General features: G+C 40.1%; 2 protein-coding genes across 20 annotated transcripts in view; both read right to left on the bottom strand.

Annotated features, from left to right (window-relative positions):
- Nucleotides 1-1,500: 1,500 nt before the first annotated feature.
- On the bottom strand, nucleotides 1,501-12,637 carry KCTD7 (potassium channel tetramerization domain containing 7). Of its 6 annotated transcripts, none has more exons than XM_068909579.1 (7): nucleotides 12,492-12,604; nucleotides 10,523-10,643; nucleotides 10,086-10,249; nucleotides 9,000-9,192; nucleotides 7,668-7,837; nucleotides 5,223-5,401; nucleotides 1,501-4,688 (listed from the first exon to the last, which is right to left on the bottom strand). In XM_068909579.1, the coding sequence occupies exons 3-7, from the start codon at nucleotides 10,103-10,105 to the stop codon at nucleotides 4,312-4,314; spliced, it is 939 nt and encodes a 312-aa protein (XP_068765680.1). In that variant the 5' UTR covers nucleotides 10,106-10,249; nucleotides 10,523-10,643; nucleotides 12,492-12,604; the 3' UTR covers nucleotides 1,501-4,311. The 6 variants fall into 6 exon arrangements, with proteins under 6 accessions (XP_068765680.1, XP_068765681.1, XP_068765682.1 ...); XM_068909580.1 differs by having other exon boundaries at nucleotides 10,551-10,643; XM_068909581.1 differs by lacking the exons at nucleotides 10,086-10,249; nucleotides 10,523-10,643 and having other exon boundaries at nucleotides 12,492-12,637.
- A 781-nt stretch (nucleotides 12,638-13,418) lies between these two features.
- TPST1 (tyrosylprotein sulfotransferase 1) overlaps nucleotides 13,419-22,153 on the bottom strand; it is a 39,292-nt gene continuing 30,557 nt past the window's right edge. For 5 of the 14 annotated variants that reach the window (XR_011134813.1, XR_011134818.1, XR_011134811.1 and 2 more), the window contains 4 exons: nucleotides 18,634-18,684; nucleotides 16,362-16,421; nucleotides 15,279-15,326; nucleotides 13,419-13,983 (listed from right to left, as the gene is read on the bottom strand). Coding sequence is in view for 6 of the 14 variants with exons in the window: in XM_068909699.1 (XP_068765800.1) it covers nucleotides 15,309-15,326; nucleotides 18,634-18,684 (69 nt within the window). In the remaining 8 variants the exon portion in view is untranslated. The remainder of the gene's footprint in view (nucleotides 13,984-15,278; nucleotides 15,327-16,361; nucleotides 16,422-18,633; nucleotides 18,685-22,153) is intronic. The other 9 variants (XM_068909699.1, XM_068909702.1, XM_068909703.1 and 6 more) reach the window with 5 other exon arrangements.

Below are 22,153 nucleotides of genomic sequence, written 5' to 3'. Positions count from 1 at the left end.
ACGGAGGCTGCAGTTGGATTATCGAGTACGAACTCGTTCAATGGACTCATTGTTAAGTAAGAGCGCCTATAACTGTAATAGCCTTTGCCTTTCCATATATTGAACACCTCTGGGATAAGTGTTTTTACCAGACGGGGTTGGGGGGGTGTCTAAAGAACAAGGAGGCTTTTTCAGACACCTGATGCTGAACTTTCCCTTAACTCTCATGGTAGTTTGGGGGAAGGGGGTCGGGAGGGGTAACAGAACGGGACAACAACAACAAAATCACAAAAATATCCATACCAGCAAATTCATGTATTCGTATACGCTATATTGTAGGTGTCAATACATTACTAAATTAAAAAAAAAAAAAAAAGCCCCCTCACCAGTGCAGAGACCGATCACTGATTGCAGGTTTGGGTTAAAACGGGCTTGCAAAAAACATCGAGCAGCCTCAAAAGAAAACATGCGCCAGGAAGACAAGAGCGAATCTCCTAATGGCTCAAAGGCTTGTCAGATAAACGACGCTAGCACCTTCACTCTCCTCCAAGAATGCAGAGTCAGGAACGAGTACCTCAGATCACTGTATAGAGTATTGTGGTATTCAAGTTAAGAAGCTCACACCAAGTTGAAAAGCTAATGTTGCCCTTTCTTGTAACTCTTGAAATCAACAGTCATTAAGTGGACACATTACATACACGTTGAACACACAGCACTGCACATAAAGATCTTCTCATGTCATTTCTTGAGTGCTTTACAAAAATGAGTAGGTATCCTCATTTTACAAATGCCAAACCAATGCAAAAACATGCTTAATGTGCAGTGAAACTGGCCAAGTCACTTAATGTCAGAGCTGATAAAAGGATCTCTTTTCGCTCCATGTTAAAAACCACTACATACACAGGGGACATTACAAGACGAGTCTTGTTAACTGTTTAGACATGCAGCAACCTAAAAACAGCCAACGGTTCTACTTTTCAAATAATTACCCCTCAACTGTCCCACCATTACCCCGTTATTCAAAAAAAAAAAAAAAAACGCAGAGAAATCACTGCAATCCAGATATGCAATTTGTGCTTTGAAAATATTTGAGAATTTTTATTTGGGGGGAATCGGGGGGGGGGGAGTTGCTTATTATATGCATGTTTCTGTACATCATTTAGGAACCAAAAATGGCATGCATCCTGTCCCAGAAAGCTAACTGAGAAGTATCTCTCCTTCAAGTTGAATAAGCTAAATGGACTGACATGTATTGTCTTTTCGATAATCTGTACACAACAGTCATATCAAAATTATACTGATGACATGAAACCATTTACTGCATGACCAATTTGTCCAAGAGCATGGTATCAGCTCGCACAGGATTTAGGGGTGGTGGTGGAAAAGCAGTTATGTAGATATTAAAGTTGTGGAAAAATCAAATAAGAGCAGCATAGAGAAATAGGTAGGAATGTTCTAGCAAGTCTCTGGCCTAAGTAGACATGAAGAAACATACCAAAGTAAAGAAAAAAAAAAGCAGTATTACATAAGCATTTAGTTTAATTAGACAATCATATAGCATTCATGATATACAAAAACATCAATCATCTTAAACATGGATTTAGTAATCAGCTACTCACATTTTCGTTGCAAACGAAGAATTTCAAAAATTATGCTATATGCCAAGAAAAGATAAGTCAATAATGTTACATAAACCAGTTATTATATTCCCCTGACATCCTCCTGCACAACTCTTCTGTTTCTGTCAAAAAACGAATACATATTAGGCAATATCATCTAAATCACTGTAAACAAAGACTGCTTAAAACAAGTGTAGTCAATAACAATATTGTTAACTTGCACAAATCACAAGACACAGACTGTATGTGTTTAATGAAAGCCTGTTGGCTCACATCTGTGTTTTCTTTTTTAATATTGCACTTAATGTTTCCTGTCTTCTGGAGAATCTGAAGAATGAAAGTTTCAATTAAGATGCAACTGATACAGGCCAAGATTTTAATTTTCATCTTTTGGATTAGATATTCTTCCTTACTTGTTTTGGTTTTTAAGTAATAAACAGGAAAAAGTTATAAAATATCAGTGCATGAATGTTAAGAAATTGCAAACGTGATCGGAAACAGCAATTTTGCTAGTGTAGCTTCTCTAGGAGAACGGCTGAAAAATTATTAAAGCCAAACCCAAAAAGACAAAGTCAAACTGTGTTCCATTTCTGTAAGTAGTGCTGATATTCAAACCAGAGTTATACTTATATGGGAAACGGCAAAAAGCACTCCATAACCAAGCAAAATTGCAGTTCTCGCTGTAGCCTCTAAATAAACTGACACTGAAGACCTTGAACTTGTACTCTCAGGAGTCCATGCAGCCAACGCTTTCTAAGCCTCAGCTTTAAGATCTTATGCCATTTTATTAGAAAGTGTGGCTTACAATGTAAGATTCCCTGGAAAAAGAAGCCAGCACAAAAGTGAAGAACACACGCAAGCTTCCTCTCACTTTAGGGAAATGTTATTAATTTCAGTTCTTGTTTCAGGTTGTCAAATACAAGTGCAGTGACTTATAGGAGTAACGTGCAAAGGCCAATATTTAAGAAAATAGTTTCAACCAACTTTTAACGAAAAATCGTAATACAGGCAACTGTTATTTCCCTTCCCTCCTCTCAGTTCAAAATCTAAGCTCTGGATCTGAAACTCAGCACTTGACAATGATCCTCTATTATAAGACATTTGAAAATGGATAATTAGAGGTATGTGTCCCCACCTCAGAAAAACAGTTTACTAAAAAGATCCTAAATTAAAAACATAAAAGTATGAAGGTTAATCAACGCAAACAGTTATCTTCCGTAAAATACTTTTGCAAGACAATTCTAAAAACTACCTCAGTTTACTGAGAATTTTGATTATCATTATTAATACATGTTTCTTAAACTGTATTGGTCAGCAGTTTAATTAAGCAAGCTTCTTGGACTAATTAATCCAATGGAATGCAATATCAAAACATAACATTTACTTTCCCTCCTTCCCCAAGATTATTTCAAGTTCACTTCAAGTGGAGTATTTTGAAAATATCTGAGTTTTCTGCACCCCATAAAACAGTAATATCTTCAGATGCTCATATCTATCTTTTCATTTTAGATGTAAACTATTCAAGTTAGGAGATGTTTACTAAGGTCAGAAGCGCGACAACTGCCTTTTGAAAAGGAATACGATTCTCCACTGGCTGTCCCTTTCAGCCTGGAGAGACCTTACTGCCCAGACACAGGGCTGAAAACTGGAGAAACATTTAAATATGAAGGTTGAAAAGAAATACTTCCTGATAATAACACCAGGAAAAGTCAACAAAAACATTAAGAAAGAGACTTAATTTTCTGAAGAAGGGGAAGCGAAGGAAGCGCTTATCTAGTATCCTCATTCAACTCGAACTCTAGAACAAAGTTTAGTATCACCAAATGTAAAAAGAGCCAGTAACAAAATAATACGCATTAAATATTCCTCTTATTTTGGTAATAGGGACATACATACAGGGTTTTCTCATTCACCACAAGCCTTTGCCAATGACCTGATTCTACAGAGCTTCTTTTTTGTAGATACTGTAAACATTTAGAATTTCTAAGGCTAAAAACAGGCACAAGTCTTTTGTGAACAGTAATTACTCCTAAAAGCATTAAGGAATATATTCCAAATCTGCTATTCCTTTTTATAAGAATGGAAACAATTGAAATATAACATTATAATTCACAATGCAGATTCCTAATTAAAAAAGAAATATAGCTTAATAATCACAACAAAGAGTAATATATAAGCCTTTTTCCAAAAAATGGTCTATTATTTCAAAATTACATTTCCAGAATCTCCGTGCTGGGTGTTACTCACTCAACTTTATGAAGTGGCAAGTTTAAGCAGTGACTAAAATATTTCTGAGTGGGTAAAATTAAACCACATTACGTCAGCATTATTAGCACCCATGGCTTTATAATAACGCAGGTGAGATCTGTAATACCCATTTTGCAGACTTATGATACTAAAGCCACATGGTAAGCGGCACCTTTTAAAAGGTGTCAGACGCTCCTCTCCGTATAATTTCCATGAGGTGATTTTGTTTTGTGCCTCGTTAAGGTACCTGAGCCAACTAGTCTTGTTTCAGGCTGGTTTTCCAGATCTTGCTCTGTAACAGGTTCCCATTTGCTGAGCAGCTAAGCATTAGCCAACGCTTCAGCAGACTGATTCCAATACGTACGTTAGCAGCAATGCGTTTCCAGAGACACGTTGCAGAAATATTAACAGCAATTGTCATCCAGAAGTCTTTTTTTTCCCCCTGCACCATTCTGCACAAAACAACTCACCACCAGGTAATCTTGAATTCATAAATAGGACGCTTGCAGTAATAGTGATTTATCAGGTGTTTATCACACACGCCAATGCACTGATGATCCACAGTTATCCCTCTATCAGACAGGTCTGTCACAATACAGTGCAGTAGATCATACACATCAGCCACAGCCTCCCAGGGGCCAAAAGATACATCTACTTCGCAATGATGTTCAAACAGCTTTGTCTCACTTTCACTTCTTTCAAAACGTAAAGAGTTGAAATGTGGGCATTCATAGGGAGTGATGGGCATCTCTTCTTTGAAGACACAAACCTTCAGTTTTGCAAATCTCGCTTTTCTTTGCATAGCTCTAAGCTTTGCTATTTCGATTATCCGTTCCAAATGATCTAAAAAACAATAAACGTTGAAAATAACAACGAAGCACCTTGTAAGAGAAAACAAACGCAATTCGTTCACATAAAAAGTTGCTGCAGCGTTTAACAAGCCATTCTTAATACAACGGAAGCAGCAACGGGAAGCTGCACGCAGCCAGACACAATCTGTAATAACGAAATCCATTTCAGCTATCTTGTGAACTTGATGTTCTTACTATATGCCCAAATTTATTCAGTTGCAGGTCTGAACAGAACAAATGCAGAGACAGAGAAACTTTCCTATTCAATAAGCAGCCTTGCATGTTATAGCCCAGATCCTAGTCCCTTTAATACAGTGTAAAAATTCACATCCTCAGACACAGCAAGAACAAATCTGACCCGGAGACCTCAGAGATCTAAAGAGTTAGCACATGAAAGGTGAGTAAGAAAGAAACTTCTTAAATACCACGACATTTGTTTGAAAGCTGAAAGTGGTGCTGGAAGCACTATTTATATTACTCGAGTCATGCTACAAGAAATACAATTAATACTACTTAATTTATTTACCTTTGTAATATGGCATTAGGCCGAGGAAAGCTTGTCTAACTTTTTCTCCTTTAAGGGGCTGGACATCCTCTAGACTGTCTAGCAGCGGTCCTATGGAATAATACTGAGCTTCCTTGTAAACTGACCTCACTCGTTCTCTTGGTGGCAGGTCACCAGATCGCAGAAAGTTAAGTATGTCTCTAAACAAAAGGGGAAAAATACTACTAAGCATAAAGTTTCTCCAAAAACTGTTGCAGGTGGGGAAGCACAGAAAATACTGCATATTCATTGTTTACTCTCTTCAGATATATATCCTTAACATTAGACAGTAACCGAGAGAATTGCAAACTATATTGCCAGCATGTATTCTTAAAGCATTTGTTCCTGTCAAGTCTCCAATTCAAGACATTCTCACCGTGACTCTGATAACGTCAGAACTTATTTCAAAAAAAAAAAAAAAAAACCCACCCACCAAAACATTTTTAATAAGAAAGCTCAAGGCAGAGTAACCACTAGAAATAGAACACAGATAATCTTCCATGGGAAAGACTGAAGTCACTGTATTTCAAACTCATGTCTGTGACAAACTAAACTGTTTTGATTTGCCTGGAGAATTATACGCAAAGACCTTTTATCCCACCCAGATCCAGGATCCTAACTGAACGGATGGTGTTATTTACAAAAAAACGTGTTCTCATCATAGGATCGGGGCCACGTATTCTTATATAACTTAAAAAAAAAAAAAAAGATCATTTCCTTGTGATGTAGTTCTGGAACCATTTAAGTTATAAGATTTTTAACAGGGAAATAAATCACTTTCTGAGCATTAACCAACAAAATCTATTACTGACCTTATCGAGTAAAACAAACATTACAGCAACTTTCATTATAATATCAACAAATATACCAAGAGGTAACTTGGCTCTAGATTCCTGTTATATTTTGGATTCAGACTGATAACATCACGAGTGAATTGATTTTCCAACAAAGCAGCTGGCACTTCCAAATTTCCAAATGTAAAGACACAATTATTTTCAAATACATATAGTGGTTTAATCTATTTCTGCTCCAGATTAAGGTACAATCTGAATGAGCTTTGAAAATAATGCAGTCCTCCTCAGTTGAAGAGATTAAGGGAACCTCTAAAAGGGAAAAAACAAAAAAGAAATAAAAGTGGTATGTAAAGTGTCCTTTGGGTGAAGACCTTAACCTATAAACATTACAGGACATGATGCATACCTATTCTAGCAAACTCACACCAAGTCAAATAGAGTATTAGTAGGACCACGATTAATTTAATTGAAAATAAAAAGAAAGCTACACGTGTACTCGAAAGCTTCAGAAGGAGTCCTGAAGATGAAGGAACATGGCACTGCCAGCAAAAATAATTTAAAAGAAATTCTTCAAGTCTTGTGCTTTTCTTCCAGTTACATTTTAATATAATTTATTTTCGCAGTGCTCCAGAGGTTAAGTAATTCACTTACCAAAAAGCATACATATTTTGATGAACTTCTCTTCTTGGAAAGTTAAAACCCACTGGAAGCACGGATTTTGAGTTAGCACTCAATTTTTTATATAAACATCATTTCAGAAATGCAGTAATTAAAGCCAAACAAAACTTCTCATCACAAATTCTCTTCAGAGAAAATCAGTATGTACGAGTGAGATTAACTGTTCAAAGTGAGTTGTATTACACAGCAAGAGGTGTTAAACTGTTCAGCAGAACGTACATTTAACTAAATTCAAATATACGATATGAATTCTAGACAACTGAAAATACGACTAAAAGACACAATGTGAAAAAGATTCTAATAAAATGGGAATTTATCAAAGTACTCCTCTAATGATTATGATTTTAGCAGGAGAGACTACTTCAAATCAAAGTCAGGCTTCCAAATTAGATGATTTCTGGACAATCTATTTTCTTAACACATACAACTGCACAACTGAACTTGAACTGACATCCATCAACGTTCCATTAAACACTAAAAACTAACAATTGGAAGAACAAAGTTTGCAAAGAAGCCTAGATGCATCCCTTCCATTCCCTCTTTCCCATAAATACTGTTAATGTTAACAAAAAAGCAATGACATACAAAACAGCTTCCTATGAAAAGTAATGTTAAATATGTCCTTTCTTAAAAACAGCAAAACAACTTGATACCTTTTAAGGATACTCTAGAGGAGACAGTGCACAGATTCAAAACACAGCTTGTCTCTCTTTCCCCGTGATAAAGCTTACGCCATTAGGAATGAAATAAATAGTTTTTCAACTGTGATATACTGTAACTGATTTTCCCTTTGAGATATTTTGAAGGCACGGATGCAAATCAGTCAAGTTTTCATAAAAGCTACCACACAAACATGATTTAACTAGAAGAAGAAAAAAGGTAAATTCCTTTTTAAAGGAAAACGTTTTCTTCAGTAACCACTTTGAAAGCATACTACCGAGGACACTGCACCTACCCAAAGTAAGTTCCATCTCTGTCAATAAAGTATCTGCCTTCAGCATCTGTGGGAATATAGTGTCTTCCGCTGAACATAGCCGCCAACATTGTGTCCTCATAACGTCTCAGCGTTGACAGTCTTGTTGTGAAACACATGCCTCCTACGTTTAGCGGAACAACTTCCGGAAACTGAAAAAGTAATCACATCATCAGAAATGAGCCTGTTGCAGTGCTTCGCAAACACGTATAGGCCAACATGATTAGCACTTCCAGAAGGCATAGGATAAAATTACAAATGAGATTTAGCAACAAGGCATGGTTAGTAGCCTTCATTAAAAGCAGAGGAACAATCGACCAGCAGATCTTCCGAAAACACGGAAATTCACTCAATTATAGGGCTGCTGTGTAAAATGAAGCATTAACCAAAGAGCCTTCACATGTCTTGATGTTTGAGGTTTTTTATTAGTTTGAAACCAGACGACAGCATTTGACAGAAAGAAGTGAGCACAGTATGCAAGATTGTGCTTATCTGGAGACAATGTTTCTGAAGCAAATGCAGAAAGGCTGGAAAGACTAGGAGGGGTGGAAACAGGGCAGGCACAGAAGGCAATCTCAGCAGTACTTTTGCTAAGACTGGTAAGGGAGTCAGAGGAATGGCAGTGCCAAAGAGAAGAGTCTGCCAATGTTTTGTTTTTCCCTCTCCAAAAATAACAGTAAAAGCCTGACTGAAATTGCGACAAGACGATTTGAGAAGGCAGAGAAGCTCCCAACCTGAATGACGCAACACCAGCAGAGGCAGCAACAGTTACAGAAGAAGCACAGTCATTTTATAGCTTAAGTTTGTTCACCTTGACACTTCTAGATAATTTTTGCCACTGTGACATAATTTGCTCCAACAAATGCCTCTTTCCCGGCCTGTTGCCAAAAAACAGTGAGGTTCAAGGGATTAACACCTTACTGACTTACGCTCAGTTGCTGCTCCACTGGTCCCTTTACGCACTAGCGTGCATGTTGAAAAAGAGTGATTCTGTAATTACAGTAGGCTTATAGCAGGCCTAAAATCTTAATACCACACCTTAAGATGCTTCAGTACCAGAACAAACACTTGCTGTATACGTCTAGCTTAGGCTACCGAAGTAAAATACATGGAACTTAGTACTGAAGGCATACTAAGAATAACAATAAAAGAATACTAAGAATACAAGGAACTGGGGCAATTCAGCTAGTAATGGAAATTGAACTGGATACCCATGAATACTCCAACAAAGAAATCCCGAATCCTTTGGCACCTGAGCAGTACGTGGTGCAACAACTGCATCTTATCAGAGGAACAACACCACGGAGCTCTTACCTGCTGAGGCAGCAGAGGTAGCGACTGTCCTGCCTGGGTTGCGGTAGGAGTGGCTGGCTCTTGGAAATCATCCTCTGCATCTGAGCTCGACATGGCATCATCCGGGTTTCCACTCACTTTGTTCTGCCCTGTAACTACCACCATCCCTCTGGCTCTCGTAAGCAGGTCTGCTGGATAGGCAGCCGTGGCAATGCTAAATAGGAAACAAGACCTAAATTATTTAGGCGCTCTCCCCACCAGCTGCAGATGATCACGTGGCCAGCAAAGGCATGCAGCTCCCCTGCATCGCACAGATAATTTACAATGGCATTGTTATTACTGGGAAATGAGTCACAACAAGGATGAGTACTGTGCTGACAGGCAAGCTCAAAGAGGACTGTATCTGAAGGAATGCAGTTTGCAGAGCTGTACCAAGGTCCTACCGTGACGGAGCCCCTGCCAGTGGCTGGATAAAAGGCCAGTGCGCATTGGCTGCGCAGCGCGGTGCTCGATTGGCTCCGCCACGCTTTTGCAGCAAAATGTTATTTGCTGTGTGAATTTGGGTGGCTGCTGTTCCACCCATTCAACGGCAATAGGCCATCCGCAGAAGCGTGCCCTGAAATCCCTGCTCTCATTGGCCCGCGTGCGCTACGGCAATACCCCGGCTACTGCTCACAACAAAGCTCCGGAGTCTTTTAATCACCTTCAACTGCAAAAGCAGATCAGACCCGGCTGCATACAGTGACAGGAGCTTCAGGCATCTTACAGGCTCTCTGTGTAGCTCTGTCACTTCCTGCAAAACGTACAAATCTAGCTTTCTCACTGGACAAAGAAAACACAAGCGGAAGTTTTCCTGCCCGCTGCATCACGCTCTGCCCTGCCAGCCACACATCTACCTGATACGCACGTATCTATCCACGTATTACGTTGTGCATTTACCGCTTATCTTCCAGTTCCCTTTCCCGCACAGAAAAAACGCACAGCAACACCAACTAGAATGCTTTCACGGCCAATCTTCAAGCAGCGTACAGGATGGATTAACCATAAACCGACGTTATAAAAGCAACGACTCAACAAAGCGCAGAGTAGAAAGACTAGAAATCCTACTGTTTACACTGCCTTCTCATCCGTCAAGTACACCAGAATCATGGTCCCACAGAAGGCGTTTTGGGTAAGGACATCCGTCTGCACTGTACCAGAAAGGTCCTCCTCCTCCTCACAGGAGCACGGGTTTGGGAAAAAACCATTCTTCCTCTTTCATAACTCACCTCCTTTAACATGACAACAAGGTATAGGAAAAAAAAAAAACACATGAGAGATTCTGTTCTCTTCATGAAGGTAACAGCAATCTAGTTTCAGCAGACTATCATCTACTAACGAATAAATTATAACCTCCTTTTCCATTGCCACTTTCCACACAAGACAATCTCCTAAACTGCGAGGTTTAGAATGCAACTTCTTAGCCCATCATTAACTCAGGATTCTAGAGAATAAGATGCATAATAATAAAATGAAGAGACTGAGCATTAATAAGGTTGTTTAACCTGTGTTTTGATGTTCATCAACAGGTACCTGATGTTGCTCTCTAGGTTTGCTTCACCTCCTGTTCATCCACGGACACGGACTAGCGACACAGGAGGTTGCTGACTGCAAGAAAGCGTCTTCCTAAAAGACAAATGTAAGCTAATCACTGTCCAGGTTTTTGATATAAAAGTTTGCGCGTTTTGATTCTCAGCATTTCCTGAGGAATTCGCATCCCCCTGAAAATCCCCTTCCCTCAGGAAATCTACACGTGCAATTATTAACTAGTCACTAAAACATTTCTCCTATTAAACATCTCATTAAAGCTCTACGGTTCGTTTAGAGTATTTGAATGAAGTAAATGCATCCATTTCATTGTCAGGTACGTCCAGAGGCAGGACAGCACAAAATTAATGAGACAAACATCACTACTAAAGAAACTGATTTCTAAATCAAGCATCTAACTGAACCGTACTTCAGCAGCATCCACGTCTACCAGAATACCTCCTTCCAATTCACAAACTACTTGTCATTTCAACGGCAGAGGTCACTCCCCTGAGATTTGTTTACTGACAATTTAGATAACGTCCCTCTCACACTCGCCCGCGCACGCAGGATCCTCAAGGAAGGCTTCCTGCATGCACCGCACTTGCAAGTTTTGCTTCGTTCCCTAGGGAACGACAGCAACCCTAGACCTGTACTGAGTTTTACTGATGTGAAGATCGAAAAAGGCAGCTTTCCAAGGAATGCTCTGCCCTTAACTTTTCCCATATAAGCAATCTTCTCTTAAATACCTTCTGAGGTTATAAAGCCACATATACGTAACAGGGTGATACAATAGTTACGTGAGCCAAGTATTTACCATCAATAAACGCTGATTCGTGAATGCATCGAAGGAGACCTGCTAACGTAGCCACACTGCTATTCAAAGCAAGGTGACCGCCGGGTGCTTGTTTTTAGAAGATAACAAGCAGATTGTTAGGAAGTCCCTCCCTTTTTTTAGGGCAAACCGGGTCTCCGTGAGGACAGAGTGAGATATGACTTAGCAGTCTCTCCGTAAGATTTGTCCAGAGACTCGGATGATCAAAGGTTTCCTGGGATCAAAGCAGAAGAGGACAGAAAATCTGGCGACAGCAATTCTAATAAACCTGCACAAGAACAGCAAAGAAACATTCTGGCACGCCATAGGGAGCCCCGAGCCGCAGTTAACTATGCTCAAACCAATTCGCTGGTGAAAGTAAAACTTTGTTAGCAGACCTAGCCGTTAGCAAAAGACAACGCCAATTATGATGCAGCGATACCATAACTTAACTTTTGTCTGGACCAGGCAGAACAGCTTAAAAATAAAGATATCCCATACGGAGGGGGATATGACTCAAAGCTTCATCACCAACCGTGCCCGTCTTACGTGGAGAGGTCTAGGCGGAGGACGGCGAATAACCAGGCTGCGCAGCCAGCGTTTGCCGGGAGCCGCAAGGGGGTTTTCACAGGGAACGTGGTGGGGCCGAGGCGCGTCTACGAAGCGTACAGGCCGGCACGGGTTCAGCGCCGCGAGGCAGGAAGCGCCGGGCTCGCGCGCAGCCGGGACGGAGGCGTCGCAGGCCGGGGAAGCACGCGAGGGCGCGGGCGGGACGGGCGTCGAGCCGAGCGCTCGGGCCCAGCCGCAGCCCCCGGTTATTCCGCCGAGGTGAAAAAAAAACCAACTGGAATTTCCCATTCTACCGAGTAACTAAACGTCAATTCTCGGTCAGCACCTCCGAGCAGCTCGGACGCCAGGGGCGGTTAACCGAAAGCGCAGGCCGACGCGGGAGCTCACCTCGGCCCCCGTTCGACCCCTACCGCCTCCGCCAGCGAGCAGCCCGCCCCCCTTCTCCCACCTCCGTTGGAGCTCGCTGGAAACTGCTGTTTCTCCAAGCGTTTCACCGAAACGCTTCCAGGCCGTACAGCCGGGCTTATGTGCCCGCAGCGCATCAGGAGCGCGTTAACCCGTACCTGCGCAGGGCGGCTGCCGACGTGGTCGAGGCGCTCTCCGCAGGCGGCCGTGCGCGGTTAACGGTGCCGGGCGCCCCGGCCGCCGCCGCCCCGCGGGGGAGCCACCTGCCGCCACATCTGCCGGCGCGGGGCGGAGGCAGCGGCGGGGCGGCGGCGCCGCCCGGGCACCCGTGGGCCGGCGCCCGCCCTCGGCGGGGGGAGGCGGCGCGGCCCCCGCCGCCGCGTCGGGCGGAGCCCGTGGGGGCGGCCCCTCGGGGCGGGTTTCACGCTGTCCCCGTGCTGTCCCCCCCCCCGCCGCCGCCGCCGCCGCCGGGAGCTGGCGCTAGGGGCTGCTCTGCGCTCACTTTCGCGGCGGGGAAGGACTGAGCCGGCGGTATAAGGGGTCCGGGGCGGAGGGCGCGGCAACGTGAAACGCGTCGGCGAGGCTTCGGCAGAGCTGGTGGAGGCGGAGGCCGTCGTCGGGAGCCCAAGCGCCACGGAGGGGGTCCGGAAGCAGGAGGAAGAGGCCTGGGAATAATCCTGCTGCAACCAGACCGACAGACAGGACCGCAAGACAGGATACGGCGTCCGCTGCGCTCTCGGAGGAACAGGCAGGGACATTTTTCAGCCGAAATTCTGCCCATCCCTCCCCCTCCAGCCTTCACCTGTCTCGACGGCATTGCTGTTGAGGAACAAATCCAGGAAAACCAAACCAAGCGCCGCCCCCACCTTACTGCTTCTACCCCCCCTTCGCAGGATACTCCAGTTCCTTCGTGTCCCCGCAGCCAGCTACTAGAGAGGATTAAACAAAATGCATTTGACAGCAAACCTTAAAGCGAGATCCAGACCCAGGACATTACATCTTTCATCTGAGCAATGCCACAGTATCTTTAATTATTTAAATCTCAACGCAAAGGCAAATGCATTAACCCAAAAAGAAAAAAAAAATCACATTTAAAGCATTTATTTTGAAAAATAAAATACAAAAGATCATTAAACTGTAATTATACATGTAATTTATCAACATCTCTTTTTTTTAAATAAAAGATACTTAACAATTTCCACATGTCAATAAAACAGACAACTGTTCCACCAGAAATCCTTAGGACAAGCACAGACCACTTCTGAAAGATTCATACATTTAAAACCCAACTGTTACAGGAAAAATAAAACCACCTTAAAGACTGAAGTTTGGAATTTAGATAGACAGACGAGCAATTTGAGACAGCTGTTGCTTTGCATTTTTTAAAAACCCTAAAATAGTTGTGTTAGTGTAATACAGTACTACATTAACATCAATGTAGGTCCCCCCCCCCCCCACTGCCTTTTAAACAGGTTTACATGCTTTCACAATAACAAAATCTTGAACAAAAAAGACACAGTATCAAAGAAACTGGGGCGAAAATTCTGGAAAAAAAAAACCAAAACACGAAAAGGCAGGCCAAGAGCAGTTACTGATCTCTGTAGGACAGTTCGTATAGCATCATTTCTATTGAAAAAGGCAGCAGTCTTTCTAGAGAAAGAGAAAAATAAAGTTACATTTGTGCTTTCTTTTTAAGCTTTTATAACATTATAGAATTACAAATAGCAATGCATCATGGTATCTCAGTAGGTGCAAAGTCATTCTCAGGACTAACTACAATGCCAAAAAGACCTTTCCTCTAAGGAAAGTGGGTACCTTCTACAGGGTTTATCATTAGGCTTACTCCTAAAGGTCAACTTACATGTGAAAAAAAAAATCTGGATTTCCATTTATATTAAAAATACTTGTAAAAGTGGGCTGCATTTACACGCTAAAAGTGTCTCTCATTACAGTGTACCTGTTGTGGTTACTGCCAGGAAGTTAACATTGTCATTTTGCTACCTCAGAACTTGAATAGCAGCATTACATAGAAATATTTTCCAGTTTATTCAAGGAAATAACAGGCATCATGAAATAGGTTTTAGTCATTTTAACACTGACTACATGAAGAGATTATGGTTTCCCTATTTCTGAATTAGGTCAAAAAATAATCTTTGGAATACTTTCATACCCAGCAGAAATAATGATATGGTGCTTTTGGCTATATTTATGGCTATATGTATAGAACTCTATGTCTAGAGAGATATATTTTGGCTATATTTCTATGGCATGTTGCTTTTGGCTGTATTTAAATTGGACGCATTTTGCATCTTTTGTTGTGAACCTAGGACATTTGATAGAACGGCTGACAAGTCAAAACATGGACTAGTACAGTAGTTCTTATACCACTTGTTAAGTTAGTCCAGGATTTACTGAATTCAATCCACGGTCTTGCCATTGTTAATTCAACAACTAAAATACAGTTGTATTGAAAATAGCAGCTATGGTACACACAAAAAGCAAGTGATACACATCAGTTCGTCTTCAGCCATTTCCTCTTTCTCAAAAGTAGGACCGATTTATAATCGAAAGAAAACATTAAAGTCTTAGTATGTTGGCTGAATGCCTGGCTGAACAGTAGAATAGTTATGTACTCCTTTCAATTTCAGGCTCTAATAGCATTGACAATCAAATACTACAGACAATACTGCAAATTTGAGATGTGCCATTTAGAACTGTACAGTAATTCTAAAATGATATATAACCTATGCTTTCGTAGCTCGAAACACTATAGCTTACCTCAATGTGGTTTTTACAGATTCTGAATCAAGATCTGTGTCGTCATGTTTTTCTTACCCAGAATCTTGCATGAAGTTATATAAGTTTAAAATGAGAAATGGAGCAACTATCACCTTCACTAAATTAAGAAGAGCAATTCGGCAGAACCGCATGCTCTCTTTTATTACCTTCTGTGCAAGAAATATCCACTGTATCTTCTATTCCATAGGTTCAGTCTGTTAAGTAAATAGTTAAATTGAAATTAGCTATTTTTACGTTAAAGATATCATTATCAGCACCAACATTAGCACTCAAAGCCATTTAGTTGATTGGTTGTGTTAGGTTACTTTTAATCTGTAATACTGAAGCAGACCAGTTAAATAGAAGCAATTTCAACTCCAACTTCAGTATTTATCGTGTCAGAAACATTCTGTTACCATTGCAAAGCCTATTTTTGCTTTTTAGAAGATCTTGGATAGATCTGCTCAGAGTTAACTTAGTATGATTACAAGTATTCACCTAATTGTATAAATCCTGCTCCTCTTACATTTAGAGGAGTCCCATTTCGAAACCTACCCATCATATGGATTGCAAGAGGACATTTGTTAGAAAATGGACCAAAATCCTTTGACATATCGCAAGGTAATCACAAAATACAAACGTTATAACTCAACTAACAGCTATTTCACATAGATCAAGGATCATTTAGTTTCTAGAACACTATCTATACACAAAGCGCTAGGCTTTCAAGACAGCTCATCTCCCTGCATGTTCCAGAAATCCTAATCAGCAATATTTAACTTTGTGTTCTGACACAGCCTATATTTGCAGCCACATACGCGGCAAAATTAACTGTTATGTTGTAGATGCTCTTGAAATAACCACAATAACTGCATTTGAAAGCATTATGAAATAACTGCAGCACACCTTCTCAATACAATTTGCTAACGAAAACTTTTAAGCAGCACACATTTAAATAGTTTTCTTGCCTTTAAGCTGCATAGGCATTTTGGCCAGCACTCCAGAGTGAACAATACTGTGAGCAACAGCACGTTTAGCTGCGTGGTGTCAGGTTCTTAATGGTTTTCTATTAGCTGAGCACAACTTGCAAAGCATGAGTACTAACCGTGTGAAGGGCGAGAGCAGGCAAACAATCAGAAAAAGAGCAAAGCCCACATTAGAGAAAACACAAAGATTTATCAGAAAGATTTGGTGTCCACAGCAAAAAGCTATGCTCTGAAAACATGAGACAGACACTAGAGCTAGTCTACATTACTGATCCATGTTCATTTTATCTTGCCACGGGACTTCCTTTCTACTGTCTTCTTTGGCTGGAACAGAAGAAACCAGTTTTCCTTTTTAATAACTAATTTTCATTAGAATGGATGGAATAAGTCAAAAACATTTGTTTGCATATGGTAGATTCTGCTGTGTTTCCTTGAATGTCTACATCTAACAAAAGTCACACTCAGAGAGTCTTTCTTTAATATTGGAGATCCAAAATTAAGAACACTGTGCCTGTTGGGTTTTTTTATTTTTTTCATTTTAAGGGAAGATGCTGCAAATGATTTAATACTTGATATGCTACTTATATTTATATTCAAAATAAACTTCTGTACTGTGCAAGTAGCATTAATGATGGGAAATAAAGTAGAAATAAGTAAGACAAACACCCTAAATAACTTGGCCGCTTCTAGCTGTTTTATAAGATTTTCAGAAACCTGGATGGAAGCATGTGATCTTTTCCTCTTTTGCCTAAAGTACTGGCATGTTTGGCCACAGTTAACGCTGTAAGTTACCACTTCGGTGTACTCCTTTGCCCACTAATTCGTTTGCAAACTGCACTAAAGTAGCCTCCCCTAAATAGCGTTATCCTGCACTGACACTGGTCAAAATGAAGCCTGGCCAGTAGGGAGATACCCCTCCTACCCAAAAGGACGAGCTACCAAACAGAACAAAACATGAACAAAGAATGGTGATGGCCTCCAGCCCTTGAAAAAAGAAATAAAGCTTCCTACTGCTTTTTAGGCAGCTGAAGGAAGCTCTACAATTGAAGTTTTTCCAAAGCATAAAATAACAGCAACAAAAAAAATCTAACATGGGTAACTAAAGGCTTGGCCACCCATAGCTTCTATTAAAGCTAATGGGAGAGGAAGGTGCTCCTTGTTCTTCTAGTTGCAGAGATAATACATCCTGGATACAGAGGACCCCCAAAATGCTTCTCCTCCCAACTCAACAGTGCTTTATGTAGGACAAACTGGAGGAAAAAAAAAAATATATATATATGTTTTTAAACTTAGCTTTACTTGAACACACCCTGAGACAGTAACAGCGATGAGCCATTCCCTGCCTCTATCAAAGCAGAACACAGAAGACAACATTTACACATTTAGCAGCTATACAGCCTGCAAAGGTCTATGTTTCTATGAGCCTAGTCGTGTTTTCTCAGGGAAGAGCTACTCAAGAGCAATTACTACATGCTTCACTTACTCATCTAAAACATTATTTAACCAATAAAGTAAATTCCTCAAGATGATTTTTCTCAGCTAGACTAGCAGAGCAACATACATTCACTTTAAGCTTAAATCTGCAAAGTCAGTATGGAGAACTAATTTCACTATTAGTGAAAGACTATTAAGACGGACACACACAAAAAGCCCCTGGAAGTTCCATGGGGCAAGTCCATCCTGTCTGCTCCACTACATTCAGGAGAGGCACAGAAAGAGCCGCTCATGCAGCACAAGATGCCCTCATCTAGATGGAACTACTGTATCCATAAATCAGTAAGTGGTTATGGCCCAAACCCTTTCCACTGTGTCTACGTGAGAAGAGGGCCTAGGCCTGGAAGCACGCCTCCTATGCGTTCACAAAGCTCGGGGGCCAAGAGATGCTACAATTTAAGAGAACAGTTCCAGCCTGGAATTTTGCTTTTTCTACCCCTATTGCAAAGGTGAGGTCCCCTAGGTACCTGATGAAAATTAATAGCATTCAAAGGGTACCAAAGTACAGATTCTCATTACAATCTGAAGTTTAATAGCTCACTTGATTATTAAACCAACACAGGATCACTATCCATGGCTGACATGTTTTGTTTTGCCAGATACAGAAGTATTTCTTTCCAAAAACCTGTCATTATCTTTGGTCAAAGTCTGAACATTTATACCATCTGTAATATACTTGCTTTAAGCCTTTCAGTACAAGGTAACAAAAGATAAAGCTTCTCTACAAACAACATACAAGCTTCGCAATTGGGTCTACATAGCAAAATACAAAATCAAACTTTCTTCGCGCTTCACAGCATAGTCTGACGTAGCCTTCAACCAGCTTGGGTTTAGGGGCACCTTACTTCTAATGCTAAAGTTGCACATAAATCCAAAGCCTCTTTTGAGTTTTTGAGTGTAAAAGCAACAGTGGTGGAGATTTTATTTCATGGCAAACTGTTGGTCACTTATTCTCTTATAATCAAACAGAAAATGAAATTTATGAAGTGGTTTATTATATCGCTGCTACATCTGCAAAAAGGAAAGTAATCCAATACCGTACCTGTGGCACTTCTTTAAGAAAGTCAGGAAGTTGAAATTCACCTTTATAGACCTGGAAAAAAAACAAACCAAAGCAAAAATTTACTATTCAAGACAAGCATTCACTAGTGTTTGAAAAACTAAAGAGCCTATTAAGCAAAAAATGGATTAGTTTGGGCTATTAGTGTCCAGTAATGCTAAATCAGATCTACCTGGGAGTTTTCTAAATTGCACACAACCCATTTGTAAAAGCAAAGTTTTATTCACAAGGTCTAGTAGAGTCTGAAGTAGTTCTACAGCTTTATCCTCATTCCCAGGCTTGCTCTTTACTCAAGACAGATGGCAACGTTTGGAAAGAGCATTTAATAGCATTTCAGTGCAAACAAGGTCAGAATAAAACTATATAACTTGTATTACATTTCAAGCTTGCTCAAGTTACGAATGATTCATGAATTAAGTCCTGTGTAATTAATTCACTATACTTAAAGTTTTACAGCATGATTAAATACACTAGAATAGAGTTATAATAATACACACTAAGTTACATATAAAATATAAAGCAACAGGTTTAACATCAATAAATTAAATTTTCTTAGGGCTCTATTACAGTTTTTAAATTAAGAGTGTCTTCATTTAAAGTTTACCAAAAGCGCTACCTGTCATGATCTCAGACTGTGTCAGAATACATCAGCCAGTCAAACAACTTGCAGTTCACAACCATTTGTCTTACATTTTACAGACTTAACATACGTCACATAATACAATGTTTTCTGATGCCTCCTATTTGCCACATACAAAATATGTATCATTTATGCAAACAGAAGTATTATACTTTGACAATTGATCCTACCTTACTATGTTGTCATACTTGTTAGCTTTGATAACAGTTTATGCAGGTGACAAAACTACAAAGAGTCTGAAAAAACCTAATAGCTTTAGGTTTAAATTCTGTTAAGATAACCAATGCTAAAGCAGTGTCAGCATCTCTTTCTATCCCTAGAGCTTATTTACTTACCTGAAAACTACACCAACTAGGTAACAGGAAAGTTTATACATTTGCTTTAACACAAAGTCACACAGATGTCACTGGAATAGGTGCAGAGCACTACTAGCTATTTCCTGAAGTCCTCTGCCAGGCCTTGAGTTGCTCAGAGGAAGACATACTGGGTCAGATAAGGCACTGAACTTCTCCCCTCACAGGCTGTGATCACGCTTAAAACCTCCAGCTCCTGGAGGGAGAACATGGGGCAGATGAAGTGCAAGTCGTCTTTATTGTTTTCATAACCCTTGGTCATTAATTTGCTTTTCATTTACAGAAACGAGAAGAGACACTGGGATACTAGTTTCCTGATGTAGGCATCAGTAGGCACACGGTTTAATAGCTTCATGTATTAGTATAGAAGAGGTCTGTAGGAATATGGAAATACCACACTGGACATGGATAGTAAAAAGCTTCAAGTAATCTTTCCTACTTCGGCAAAGCAGGTACTATCCTCTTCTAGCAGGTCTCAAAGTTACAGTCAGCAACTCTAACGAGTATGAATTTCTACATCTGTAGTCTCATTACCAGCCTTATGTCATGAAAGGTTGTCATTACCATGCCTTCCAATCTTTTGGAGTATAGCGTTACTTTCGAAACAAACACTGTTTGGAGAAAGAGCAAGCAATAAATATTCTCAGACATAGCAAGAGCCACACCAAACAAGCGTTTCTACTATCTGGCCAATTAGGAAATAAGTTGGCAATGTAGTGTCTTCTCTCTAGAGGATACTCTTAAAAAGCTGTTTGCTTCTGACATGAAACTGGAATGCATTCCAATGACAAAATTGTATTCCACATGACTGATTTCTTCTTTTTTTTGGCAAAGTAGACTAGAAAGTTTTGCCATCCTCTCTACTGAAACAAAGACCAAACATCTTAATGTCATGGACTGTGTGCTGTCTTGCCTAGCCATAATCATATAGAACCAAAGAACACAAACCTAGATAGAAAAAACCCAATAAAGTCATAACATGGAAATGGAGCTCCTCTAAATCCTCAATCAGTTACAATCTCTGGTTTGCAAATGACGTCAAAGGAAGAAGATTCAGGAAGTTAAGGGATACTTCTTAACATCATACATTTTCTCGGCCTTCCTATGAATAAAGCATTGGAATATAAAGTATCCATTTTGTCAATATAGTGCAGCGGCCTGCCAGTGCGACTGAGTCTGCCAGGAATATCTTGTCTGTGCAACACCTCACCCCAGGGCAGGCCTGCAGCATTAAACCATATGACTCATGTTGAACAGACTAAGACACTGGCAGCTCTCCTTAGTCTTTATCACCAGGCTAAACGTATCCAAACAATAAGGCTTTACTGAAACACAACACAAGAGTAAGAACTATTATACACACATTGCGGAACGCTATTTATTTTGATATTTCATGTTATTAGTTAAAAGAGAAAAACAATAGGCACAGCTCTCATTTACGCTCAGCAAGGGGGCACTGTCATTCCCATGGTAACCTTAATGAAAGTCACACTGGTCAAAAATTCAGTGAGAGGTTTATTCGATCCTGGATGTACTATAAATACTTATAAATGAAGGAGAGTTATTTCATATTTTCAGCTTTTAACCAAGCCATTAAAATGCAGACCGTTTCTAGAGAGCAGATATGAGTTGCATATCAACAGCATCACTCCATTGAAAACGCTATAGCACAACCTAAGCAAGATTCCCGGGAGCAAGGAGGAACCACACACATCACCAACCAGCATGTTTTATTAGATTAGTACTGATATTGGAAGAAATAGACAGGCTTCTTCAGGTTTTCTTGGTAAATCACTGTAACCCTTTTTGGGGCATTTTTAAAGACAGTAATTTTTATGACCTTGCTACTTTGTAACTGGTCCATAACCAAAGTGATCAAAACCAGCTTTGTCTCTCTGGAAGCCTGTTTCTCCATCCTTCTCCTGCAATTACGATTTGATCTAATTTTTATAGTATACTTCACATATATTTCTCTGCTCTAAAAACCCTAGAATTGTAATGCCCTTTGTAGCAACAGCATTTACTCCTAATAACCATTAGTACTGGATAGTCAAGGATATTCATTCATCAGTAACATTTAAAAAGGAGAAAAAAACCCAAACTAACATCATATCCAAAAAAAATAAGAAAATGCCTCAGGGCATAAAATATTACATTCACATTGAAATTCATTCTACAGAAAAAAAAGAAGAGAGATCCATGCAAGTTATTAGTTCATAAAAAACAATGTACAGGCTTAATCCAGCCAGAGTTCAAAGATAAATATAGTTAAAGTGTTAATTTTTCATGTTAGCAAGGTAATCAAATCAAGTGTTTCTGAAATGCTTAAATGCTGATACCATGTCCATACCCAACTGAACCTACTCATTGGCTCACTTAAGCCAATTCAAATACTGAGTAACTGATTATGAGCAAGAGCCTACCTATATAAAATTAGTAACACTGCCATGAGCATTTAAGCCTATCTAAAGTTCTCCCTCTCTGATATATTTCAGAAAACTTTATATGG

Source organism: Struthio camelus, chromosome 16, assembly GCF_040807025.1.
Source record: "Struthio camelus isolate bStrCam1 chromosome 16, bStrCam1.hap1, whole genome shotgun sequence".
Classification (NCBI taxonomy): domain Eukaryota; kingdom Metazoa; phylum Chordata; class Aves; order Struthioniformes; family Struthionidae; genus Struthio; species Struthio camelus.
Note: the sequence above shows the minus strand (reverse complement) of the source record. Positions and strands in the feature narration are given on the sequence as shown.